The 11134-nt window shown below is 34.5% G+C and overlaps 2 protein-coding genes across 2 annotated transcripts; one reads left to right on the forward strand and one right to left on the reverse strand.

Annotated features, from left to right (window-relative positions):
• The first annotated feature begins 2599 nt into the window (after positions 1-2599).
• On the forward strand, positions 2600-4281 carry LOC103607598 (glomulin-like). The gene is made up of 3 exons (XM_008592089.1): positions 2600-3209; positions 3869-3951; positions 4057-4281. The coding sequence occupies exons 1-3, from the start codon at positions 3167-3169 to the stop codon at positions 4171-4173; spliced, it is 243 nt and encodes an 80-aa protein (XP_008590311.1). The 5' UTR covers positions 2600-3166; the 3' UTR covers positions 4174-4281.
• Positions 4282-5059: 778 nt separating this feature from the next.
• LOC103607601 (chromosome unknown open reading frame, human C1orf146) lies at positions 5060-10579 on the reverse strand. Its single transcript, XM_008592091.1, has 5 exons — positions 10571-10579; positions 8920-9013; positions 7043-7211; positions 6552-6630; positions 5060-5265 (listed from the first exon to the last, which is right to left on the reverse strand). The coding sequence occupies exons 1-5, from the start codon at positions 10577-10579 to the stop codon at positions 5134-5136; spliced, it is 483 nt and encodes a 160-aa protein (XP_008590313.1). The 3' UTR covers positions 5060-5133.
• Between the last annotated feature and the right edge of the window lie 555 nt (positions 10580-11134).

Below are 11134 nucleotides of genomic sequence, written 5' to 3' on the forward strand. Positions count from 1 at the left end.
CTTCAAATAAAGGACATGACACCAAGCACCTAATCATCACTTAGGGGTCCGAACATCCAGTGTCCTAGGGAGAAACTGTCCAGAGGCTCTTACTGTCCAGGATAGACGAGTTTCAGCTCATTGCTGGGAGGAAAGAGCAAGTTTAACTCGAGCACAAAATTAGCTTTACTGGTGTATTATACGTAAATGTACTCTTTACTACAACTTCTATTTTTAAAATGTAAACATGGAGAGGAGAAACACAGTGGCTTTGCAAAGCATGTTTACCAGCGAAAGGATCTTTTTCAATTGTGTGCTCATAACTGAAAACTACTGGGGACAAAACTCAAACAGCTGCTGTCTCTATCCCGGTTTCAAATTATCACCTATCATTTTGCCAGTTTATACATTTTCTTGGATTTGAACAAAGTTGGAAAAACTAAATAAGATGTAAAGCCATTAAAAACGAACATATGTTCGTGGATTTTATTCGAAAGGGCTTCCTGGGGAACTTGGGCAACCTGTGCGGGGGCCTGTCACTCTCATAAACCTGATGTTATATGGGAAGAGAAATGTCTCAGGCTGTGTGAATTATCCTCAATTTTCTCATGGATAAAACTAGTTACACTTTACAGTAAATCTTCAATTAATGTGAGTCTGCTAACTTATTCTTTTTTGAAATTGTTTTGGCTATCATGGCTCCTTTTCCAAATAAGTTTTAGAATCATCTTGTGAGTTTCTACAACAAAGGGCTACATTTATGATTCCATTTATATGACATTCTGGAAAAGGCAAAAATTATATAAACAAAAATCAGGTCAGTGGTTGCTGGAGGTAGGGGAAAAATTGACTACAGAGCAGCACAAAGGAATTTCTGGAGTCATGGATTTCACAGTGACAATATATGTTTACAGTGGTGGTGGTTACATTAATATATATATCTTTGTCAAAACTCATAGAACTGTACAGCTAAAAAGCCTGTATTTTCCTGTATGTAAATGACAGCTCAGTAAACCTGACTTTTAAAAGTAATAAATGAAAAGAACCAGGTTTAATACTGCAGTAAACTGAAATTACCCATGAACCAACCATAGGCACACACATTCATTACTAGGGTACTTCAAAATGCTCATGGAAAGCCTCATATTATCTTTTAATTCTGTTTTTCAATGAACTTTTTGAAGTACCCTTGCATATAAAAATTCATCTTGATGTTTATTTTTGAATTATTTGGGTTTTTTTCTGCATTATATTTAAATATTAATAAAATTATACCTACATATAGAAAGGATTCTTTGGGAAACTTTTTTTTTCAACTATATAAATAAATGTATATTGAGTTGTGATGTAAAACTTATTTCTTACTGTGGGTCATGGTAAAAAATTTTGAAAAACACCATCCTAGAAAAACTTTCACCCCGTGTGAATAGGAAAACATATACAGCAATTTCAGTGTTACATGGTTTTGAAATACTAAAAAATTAGTAACAAGATAAATTGTACAGTATAGTGGAATGCCGATAAACCTATTAAAATGAAAAAATTAAAGCTACAACATAAGTAACTCAAAAATACAAGACTAATAAATAAAAAGGAAACCAAAGCAAGATAGGTACAGTATGATACCATTTACATGTTTTTAAACATGAAAAGTTATATTAAGTGACTCATACATTAGGAATGCTAAATACTGACATTGTAGATAATGGCTACTTCTTGAATAAAAGGGACTTCAGCCATTTCTGGTATTTTATGTTTTTAGTCATACTGTACTGTTTTGTAACCTTTTCCCCATTCACCAATATGTAATGAAGAACAATATTTTAATCACAGTGTAATTTTCCATTTCGTGAATATACCAGTTTACTTAGCAATCTCCTGTTGTGAAATATTTTCATGAATTCCACCTCTTCACTATTTAAACGTTACTTTAAAAAATATCTTTGCAATAGAATCATTACAACATACATCTTTAATTATTTCCTCAGGATAAGTTCATAAATGCTGAAGTGAAGGAGACTGCATACTTTTGAGGTTTTTGGCTTTTTATCTAGCTTCTCGCCAGAACTACTTTTCCTATCAGTACAGGAGAAATGAGAAAGAGCAGATTTAATTGAAAAGGATATGTGTGACAGTCATTAATGTTATCAATTATTCAGCATATGTATGTGTAGATTTTATTTGGAGGGCTAAAGTAAAATGTTATACTCCTTGGATCAAAATAAGTTCACTACAAAAAAAGCTTTCAAATGGTCCATTTTATTGTTTTAAGAATAATTGGATTCCTAAGTTTCCCTTTTTTACCAAGATATTTTCCTTCATAAAGAGTACCTAGAAACTTACAATACCAGTGTATTTTCCTCTTTTCTTTTCTTTTTTAATAAAATTAAGACTTCATGAGTCTCCTCCTTTAGTACCATAGAAGGAAATGATCTTGGAATAAAAACCTCTCGGATACATGACAAAATAACTCTAAGGTGTCCTAGACAGATAAAATCTCCATTTGTATTGGTCACCAAGGTTTTTCCAAATTAGCTTTTAGAAAAGTTTCCATCAATAGGGAAGGGAAAGAATCCTCTAGAACTACTAGATCTGCGGGAGTCCTAGACAGATAAAATCTCCATTTGTATTGGTCACCAAGGTTTTTCCAAATTAGCTTTTTATTAGAAAAGTTTCCATCAATAGGGAAGGGAAAGAATCCTCTAGAACTACTAGATCTGCGGGAGGGATATCAACTGAAAGGTCAAGAGTTGAAGGTATATATAAGATAGAGTCATCATGGGGATGTTATATGGGAAGAGAAATGTCTCAGGCTGTGTGAATTATCCTCAATTTTCTCATGGATAAAACTAGTTACAGATACCAAAACCAGGTGTGGAAGTGAGTGTAGAGACCTGAGTACATTTTTGTTTCTATTGCTATTTTTTGTTTTGATTGGTATTAACATAACATAAACTAGATGTAAATGTGTTATTAAACAGTAAATGTATCATGAAAAGCAGGGACCATGTTTTATTCATTTTTGTTTCTCTAGTTCTCAACTTAATGTTTAGTAATGGTAGGCAATCAATAAATATTGAACCAAATAACTAATTATTTCATTAATTCTTGTGAACAGACTGGATTATGGACAGAACTCAGGAAGATTGAAAATAATTTCTTAAAGCCACTCCATACAGGACTTAATATGTCAAAAGCACATTATGAAGCTGAAATTAAAAATAGCCAAGGTTGGTACTGTGCAATTTTGTTTTTAGTTAGGTCTAAAAATTAGTCAGATTTTGGAATTGTTATATTTATATTCAAAATAAAGAACTTTATCTTGTACTTATTTAACTTATACAAACAAGGGACCATGACAGCTGTCATTTAGTTTATAATTAAAATGATTCTTAGCAGATCTATAGGCCAATTAATACTGAAACTGAGTTAATGAAGATTTAGACCAAATTGAAGCATATTCTGTTTTAAAGCCTCAAGTTCTGATTAAGAATCTGATTGTAGTATAAGTATTTCCATTTGGGTACCATTGTACTTCCTTTGGTATTGCTGGGCCCACCCTCCATCTCACCCGCCTAGTAAAACAGCTATAATTCTCTTTATATATCAAAGAAAAATGTTTCACGCATCCTCTACATGCCAAGATAATGCTGTTTACCTAAAGAATCATTAATTCACATGTTGCAGAATTTTGATATTTAATTTTATTTGCTTATAGGTTGATATAAGTATACCCTGAACTGTTAAACAATAAAACTCAATAATTTACACAAATAACTAATGCATTTTTTAAGTTAGTGAATGATAAAAGTAGCTTATAAATTTATTATTGAAATCTGAGAGTTTTAATGGTTAAATGTGACTCAGGGTTTTTTTCCTTCTCTTTCAGAAGTCCAGAAGGCTAAAGATCTTTGTTCTATTACTGTAGGTGGAAAAGAGATCCCTAATATGCCTCCTGAAATGCAGCTTAAGGTAATCTGAACTTTTCATAAACTACATCCAGCTGGTCTTTTCTATGTTTTGTTGTGTTTGTTTTAGAGGCAGCATTAATAACACTAATTTTTCTTGGCACTGCAGGTCCTACATTCAGCTCTTTTCACATTTGATTTGATTGAAAGTGTTCTGGCTCGAGTAGAAGAACTCATTGAAATAAAAACAAAGTCTACCTCTGAAGAAAATACTGGGATAAAGTGAAAGTTTCACTTCCTAAATAAAAACTAATACTACATTTTCCATATACCTTTATAAAAATTTTTCTGTAAGAACACTGTTGGGAGAAATAAATATAGCTTTTCTTATTTATTAGTTTCTATAATGATACCTTTTTGGATTGATAGTATTCTTTGGTTTTTCAAAGATATATACATGTAAATAATGCCCAGATGAGAGCACTTCAAAAATTTCATGGAAAAATGGAATTAAATGTAATACATATCTTTCCATGAACTTTCTGAAGACCCCCCTCATATATATTCTAAAATTCTACTTCTGAAAATCCAGTACAAACTAATAATTTTGTATTTCATAAAATGTAGTTGAATTGTCTTTATTCACTCATATAGTTGTAGTGAGATTATAAAAATACTGATATACTTTCTGCTCCAGTTAGATGCTATGTAATATTTTAGAGTTAGTGTTAAGTTGTATATCATACCACTGTAAGAGTCTAGAACGAAGTTTGAGTTCAGGCCAGTTGACTGCTTCTCTTAGCTTCCCTCCCTTTCCTTGCCTCAGGAGGAGTCTTTGGGAACAGAGTCCCATCACTACCTCCCAGCAGAAGTTACAATGTGAAAGCATCTGCAAAGAGTAATTTTAGAAATACTGGCTGCCCTTGTGGAAAACCTAAAAAATATGTATGACTTTTCCTTTAGTCTAAGGAGCTAATTAGAAAATTATGTATTTTTATCTCCTACCAAATATTCGTCCATCCAATTTAATTTGTATCATTAAGAAACTGCATCTGAGTTTCATAATATATGTATGTACCAATTCTTTTCTAAACATTAAAAGAATCACTCAACAAGACTTAAAAATCACTTTTAATTGTATATATTTTAAATTAATATATACACCTTTAAAGTAAATTTATATTTGAACATTTTAATTGAACAGACCTAATTATTTTAATATTCTTCCATTTATATAATTGGCATTCTAATTGGGGTTAACTGAATCACTCAGTTTTATCTTTTGAAGTGTTTTCCAAACAGGACTTTGCTCAATGATGTAAGCTTTAGCTGTTATCATTCTGTAGCAGATGCTGTCTATGTATGGTTTGGAGGAAGTCTGGAAGAAGACACAAATATGCAGCATTATTTATAGAAATAAGATATTTTTACAGAGTCACATAAAAAAATACCTAACTTTCATTCAGTCAGCAAGTATTTCTTGATCTCCTGTGTGCTAAATAACTACATATGAGTTATAAGAGTAATAATAGAGAAGAAAATACCTGATTTCTGTCTTCAAGGAATTTCAAACATGCAAGCCAAAAAGTAGAATACTGTAAGAATTGCTTTAATGGGGATGTGTTCCAAGTACAAGAATAAGGAATACCTAATTTTGCCTAGGGAATTTGGGGGTGTCTGGGCAAACATCACAGAGGACAAATGTGAAAAAAAAAAAGCAGACAGCTGGTAAAGATATAAAATATCTGCACTCTGACAGTACATGACTTTAATCTGACCAATACTTATATTTTAGAATTTAAAAAAAGATACAAGTAACCAAGAGGGCCAGAACAATGTATATATGGCCAAATGCTCCTTTGGCCCAAAATGAGTCATAAGTGGGTAGTGGCTACTGAAAATAAATTGATAAGCCACTGGTGGAGTTCAGACTTGGGAGAGTTGCATGCTGAAATAGCAGCTTCTCTGAGGGGAACAGAAGCAGGGTATTGGTCAGTCCTTTTCTAAAGGGTGATAATTTGAAGTCAGAAACCTTAAAATACATGAGTATGTGATAGCGTTTGGATGTGTTGTCCCTGCCAAAACTCATGTGGAAATTTGTTCCTGAATGTGGCAGTGTTAGAAACTGATTGAGTCATGGGGGCGGATCCCTCATGAATGGATTAATGCTCTCCCTGGGTGGGGGGATTAATGAGTGAGTTTTCGCTCTATTCCTGCAAGAGCTGGTTGTTTTTATTTCTTTTTTCTTTTTTCTTTTTAAAAAGATGACCGGTAAGGGGATCTTAACCCTTGACTTGGTGTTGTCAGCACCACACTCACCCAGTGAGCAACTGGCCATCCCTATATATGGGATCTGAACCCGGGGCCTTGGTGTTACCAGCACCGCACTCTCCCAAGTGAGCCATGGGCCGGCCTGAGCTGGTTGTTTTAAAAAGACCCTGGCACCTCGCCTCTCTTGCTTCCTTTTGCCTTGTGATCTGCTTGTACCTGCTGACTGCCTGCCGCTTTCTGCCATGAGTAGAAGCAGCCTGAGGCTCACGCCAGATGCAGCTGTCCCATCTGTTCTTCAGAAATTACCCAGTCTCAAGTATTTCTGTGATAGCAACACAAACGGACTAAGATAGTATGTATGTATACATGTGCCGTTTTCCCCAGGCAACTCACCTTAGCTATAGTGCACATAAGATTAACAGCATTTACTGTGTTGTGTACTGGAAGTATCCTTAAATTACTACCCAGGAATCTGAAAAAGAATTCATAAGTTATGCAGATTACATAATTTACTGTCATCTGTTCTCTTAAATAGGTGGGAAAAAGAGAGAAACCTCTGTTGTTTGTTTCTTATTTATTCATTCATGACTTGCCTTATTCCATGGAGGATTTGTGGTGGCTTTATAGCAGGAACTTAGTTGACTAAAAAGTGTTCATTTTTGGTTTAGTCTTCCAGGAGAAGCACATAAATCAGCATGAACTCTGAAACTTGTCACCCAGATTCACAGAATGGCTATTTAGCCTGTGTTTCATTAAATATGACAGGTTAACATTATAAAGTTTATCTTCTAGCAAAACAAAACTCACCTGCCTAAAAGAATTAAGAACTGAAGTAAACACAATGTAAGAAAAAATAAGAAGTCTGCAGTGCTGTTCTTCCATACCTCTGCTGAATCCTGAACATCAGTTTCCATTCTTTGGGCCCATGCAGGGCAGCAAACAGAACCAAAAAGCTATTTTGGTGAATGTTAATAAACTTCTTGATTTTGGCTAGAAATATTTCTTCAGCTGACACAAAGCATACTTCAGCATCCATCAATAAAAATGCAACTCCTGGGAAAGGTGAATATAATATAAAATCTCACTTTGTCATATAGGTCAAATTTTGTTGTAAACTCAATATAATCAACAAAAACAGTATAACATAAAAAGTATCCAGGCCTTAAACTCATAAGGAGTAGATATTACGATAACACAATTCTCACACAACAAAATGATTCAGGTAGTTCTTTGAAGTGCTCTGTATAAAAGAATCACCTATTCTAAATATTTAAGAGAAGAACTTCTTTGGTTAGTAACTTTTTTTTTCAGACCAAGGCACTATCCACATGAAGGTAATCCTTAGTTTTTAGTTAAAAGACGAATTACATTTAAAAACTTAATTTTCATGTTATAATGATTTTTAAAAATGTTTTCTTGGCATATTATAAAGAATATTACAAAGGATTCAGATGAACCACCAGATGGAAGACATGCATAGGGAAAGGCATGTGGGAAGAATGTGGAGCTTCAATGTCTCTCAACCTGCCGCCCCCCAGGCACCTCCATGTGTTAATCAACCCAGAAGCTCCTATAATTTTTAAAAGCTGGAAATCAACTAATGAAAGGTAGTCTTAGGCAAGCCTTCAATTATTTCTTGCTGGAAAAAAACCTTCTGCCCAGAACATAAAGAGTTAAATAAATCAGTATAAATCCCAGATATCTGGGATCTCTGAAACAGTGTCAGACCCAAAATTATGGTTCTGAAGGGAAACGATTAAATATAGCTCTTCAAAAGATGTGGGAAAGACATCTAGAAAAGTGACTATGTGATTACATACTAAATGAATATATACTTGGGCAATTTTTATAACCCCTCAATGTAAGTTTCCTCATCTGTAACAGAATAATAATGCTTTGTTAGGTTTGGCAGAAGAACCAAAGATGATAATGTATATAAAGTGGTCAAGGCACATAGTATTTACCAAAAATATTTTACTTCTCCCTAGAGGGCTCTCTGTTCGACCAGAAGAATGAATTTGAGGCTGGACCACTTTCATCCTGGAGGACTATTTCTAGGAGGTTTTGAAAGCGTTTGTCTTCCAAAACCTCTGCTAGAGTACAGGTCTATTTGCAACCCTCCTGATAAAATCCTTTACCTCCAAGTCTTTTATCACTTCTATCATTTTTCCAAGCACAGGTGGAGCTGTGCCTTTCCCACCACCCCAGTTTCTCTTATTCTAATCTAATTCCTTCCGTACTTTGCCCATGACTGACAGTTGTATGTTTTATGATTTAAGGAACATTTATTAGTCCTCATATGAGTCCTCATATGATTCTTTTAGTTAATATTGTTTACATTATATTCAGCAAATTCTCATACAAAATCATGAAAAACACTTTCCTATATATATATATATTTTGACCAGTGTCATGATGTTGGCCTCTGTTAGTACAGGTAGTAGTTTAATGTAAGTATTAATTGTTGGGAAGGTAGTTTTTTCTATGTTCATCTTAGTTCCAGAGCAAGTAGTTTTTCTGTTCTCTACCAGGATACACTAGTTCAGCTTTATTTTAACAATTGTAAGTTTAAAAGGAATATATTTTGTAACCGGCTACATGCACTGCTTTTGCAGCAGTAACAAAGTTTTATACATTTACCTCTCCCAAAAGATAACACCTTAAACTTATTACATGGTTACTGAACTATGAAATTATTAGAATTTATGCCCACATATTTTATAAGAAACTTAAACCAAGGCAGTTAGCAAATATACCTTACCAGAAAGAGAAAATATAATTGATCCGTTTTCCACTGAATCTGAATACCGAACTTTGTGGCTTTGATTTTCTAGGGCAGTCGCAATTTCGTAACTCTTCAAAAAAATTTTCAGAAATACAAACTTAAGACATGCTTACAATAATTTTTTATTAAAGCTAATGAAAAAATTGAAAGAAGTTTAATAGCTTCATTTATAACTATATCACTTAAACACGTGATCATCAAAAGAGAAACTAACTGCTCTCTATGGAGAAAAAACTTTTTAAAACTTTAAAAAAAACTTTAAAACTTTTTTAAAAAGAGCAAAAATACTTAGTTCTACTGAAACACTTATTGTAAGTTTGAAAATGAGTTGTGTACTTGTCACTTCTTCCGGTGTGACAGAGATGCAAAGACTACTCAGAACCCAAATATTCAGAGCAATGAGAAGCCCAAAGGGACTGCACCAAGAAAACTCCCTCAAGAATGGAGAAGACAAGAAAATACAAGAGAAAAAAACAACTTAATAAATCACTTATGAAAGGATTAAAGAGAAATTGGCTATGGGACAATCTTTGGAAAACATCTTGAGAAACAAAGAAAAGGGAGTGAAGCTGGATAAGAAATGATCTTAATGTTCTTATCTAATCTAGCAGAAACTATTTGCTGTTTCCAGCACATGCTGTTATCAGATAAAGAGAAATTGGCTATGGGACAATCTTTGGAAAACATCTTGAGAAACAAAGAAAAGGGAGTGAAGCTGGATAAGAAATGACCTTAATGTTCTTATCTAATCTAGCAGAAACTATTTGCTGTTTCCAGCACATGCTGTTATCAGCACTTAAGTTCTGCATAAGTGCATTTAGGACTTTTGCCCTTGGTGCACTCCCTGTTCTTTGTCAGGCCCATGTACTCCCACATGTATTACAGTTATCTTATTTAGGGACAGAAATTAAGGACAGTATTAAATATCAAAACTGTAAGAACCAGAACAAATGCAAACTTCTTTTTAAAAACCAATGTGGAGATGTATTATGATATGCATTAATGTATAACTGTGGAACATGGGTGGTGGTGTGTTTCTTAGATGGCTGACAGAACCATGAAGTGCCAGATGCAAAGAATACCACACAGGAGACAACCAATTCTCCAGTTCATCAGCTTATACTACAGTTATATTAGTACACTTTAAAAATGTTTTAAGGGCCGGCCCGGTGGCGCACTGCTACAGTGCGCCGCTTGGGAAGCACGGCAGCGCTCCCGCCGAGGGTTCGGATCCCACATACAGACCGGCCGTTCACTGGCTGAGCGAGGTGCAGGGGCAACACTGAGGGTTGCGATCCCGTTGCCGGTCACGAAAAAAGACAAAAAAAAAAAAAAAGGATAAAAATGTTTTAAGCCTTAGGTAAGTCAGAAAACATGTAAAGACAGCAATAGGGCTTTTGGTTGAAATACCAACCATTTAAAAAATCACTCATTTCTGTTCCCACCCAAGTAATTCGATCATATTACCTAAGATACTAAAATCTAAGTGGTTAATAGTGTTTCCTGATTGGTTAAAACTCAAGCTCGTTAGTCTCCAGATAGAAAAGATCCCTTAAGTATACTAATTTTACCTTATATTTTGCTTCAGAACATATACGTTTTAAGCACATAAACTGAAATTACATACAAAATACATGCTTCCTTTCTTTCCTAAAGAGAGGATTTTGTGCCACTCAGACAGATCTTGACCTACAGTTCAACTATGGCTCTTTTCTTCTGCTGTTTTAAAATTTACTACTTCCAGCAATGGCATTGTAAGTAATTTAGGCCAACCCTCCTGCTGAAGGCAACTAGAAAAGCTGGGCATTTAAAAAAAAATCTGCTTGAATGCATCAAAGAGCTAGCAGGATAGTGAAAAATTATAAGGCCAAGATCTATACAGAAATTCAAAGATATAAGCCAGCATTTAGGCCATTTTTCCCCCTGAGGACATATGCCAATGCAGGTAGAGGCAGAAGAGAGGCTGAAAAGAGCTTTTGACAAAAGTGGAACAGCTCTCCCAGGGGCTGTAGGCCAGTTTCAAACGATTTCAATCCCTGAAATTGTATTACAGTAATACTGAATTACTTAGTGCTGTCCAGCACCTCACAAAAAGCACAACCTGGAGCAACCTTTGTCAGTCAGGTCTCCTCATATGAATTACAGAACAANGAATGGAGAAGACAAGAAAATACAAGAGAAAAAAACAACT

The sequence above is a fragment of the Galeopterus variegatus genome, unplaced genomic scaffold (genome assembly GCF_000696425.1).
Source record: "Galeopterus variegatus unplaced genomic scaffold, G_variegatus-3.0.2 Scaffold7577, whole genome shotgun sequence".
Taxonomy (NCBI): Eukaryota; Metazoa; Chordata; class Mammalia; order Dermoptera; family Cynocephalidae; genus Galeopterus; species Galeopterus variegatus.

Coding starts and splice junctions, on each gene's coding strand:
- LOC103607598 (XM_008592089.1), top strand. CDS start 3,167: ATGTCAAAAGCACATTATGAAGCTGAAATTAAAAATAGCCAAG. Junction 3,210..3,868: donor TGAAATTAAAAATAGCCAAG/GTTGGTACTGTG, acceptor CTTCTCTTTCAG/AAGTCCAGAAGGCTAAAGAT. Junction 3,952..4,056: donor CTCCTGAAATGCAGCTTAAG/GTAATCTGAACT, acceptor TTGGCACTGCAG/GTCCTACATTCAGCTCTTTT.
- LOC103607601 (XM_008592091.1), bottom strand. Junction 7,212..8,919: donor AATTATATTTTCTCTTTCTG/GTAAGGTATATT, acceptor CACCTTTCCCAG/GAGTTGCATTTTTATTGATG. Junction 6,631..7,042: donor ATGTTCAGGATTCAGCAGAG/GTATGGAAGAAC, acceptor ATTCTTTTTCAG/ATTCCTGGGTAGTAATTTAA.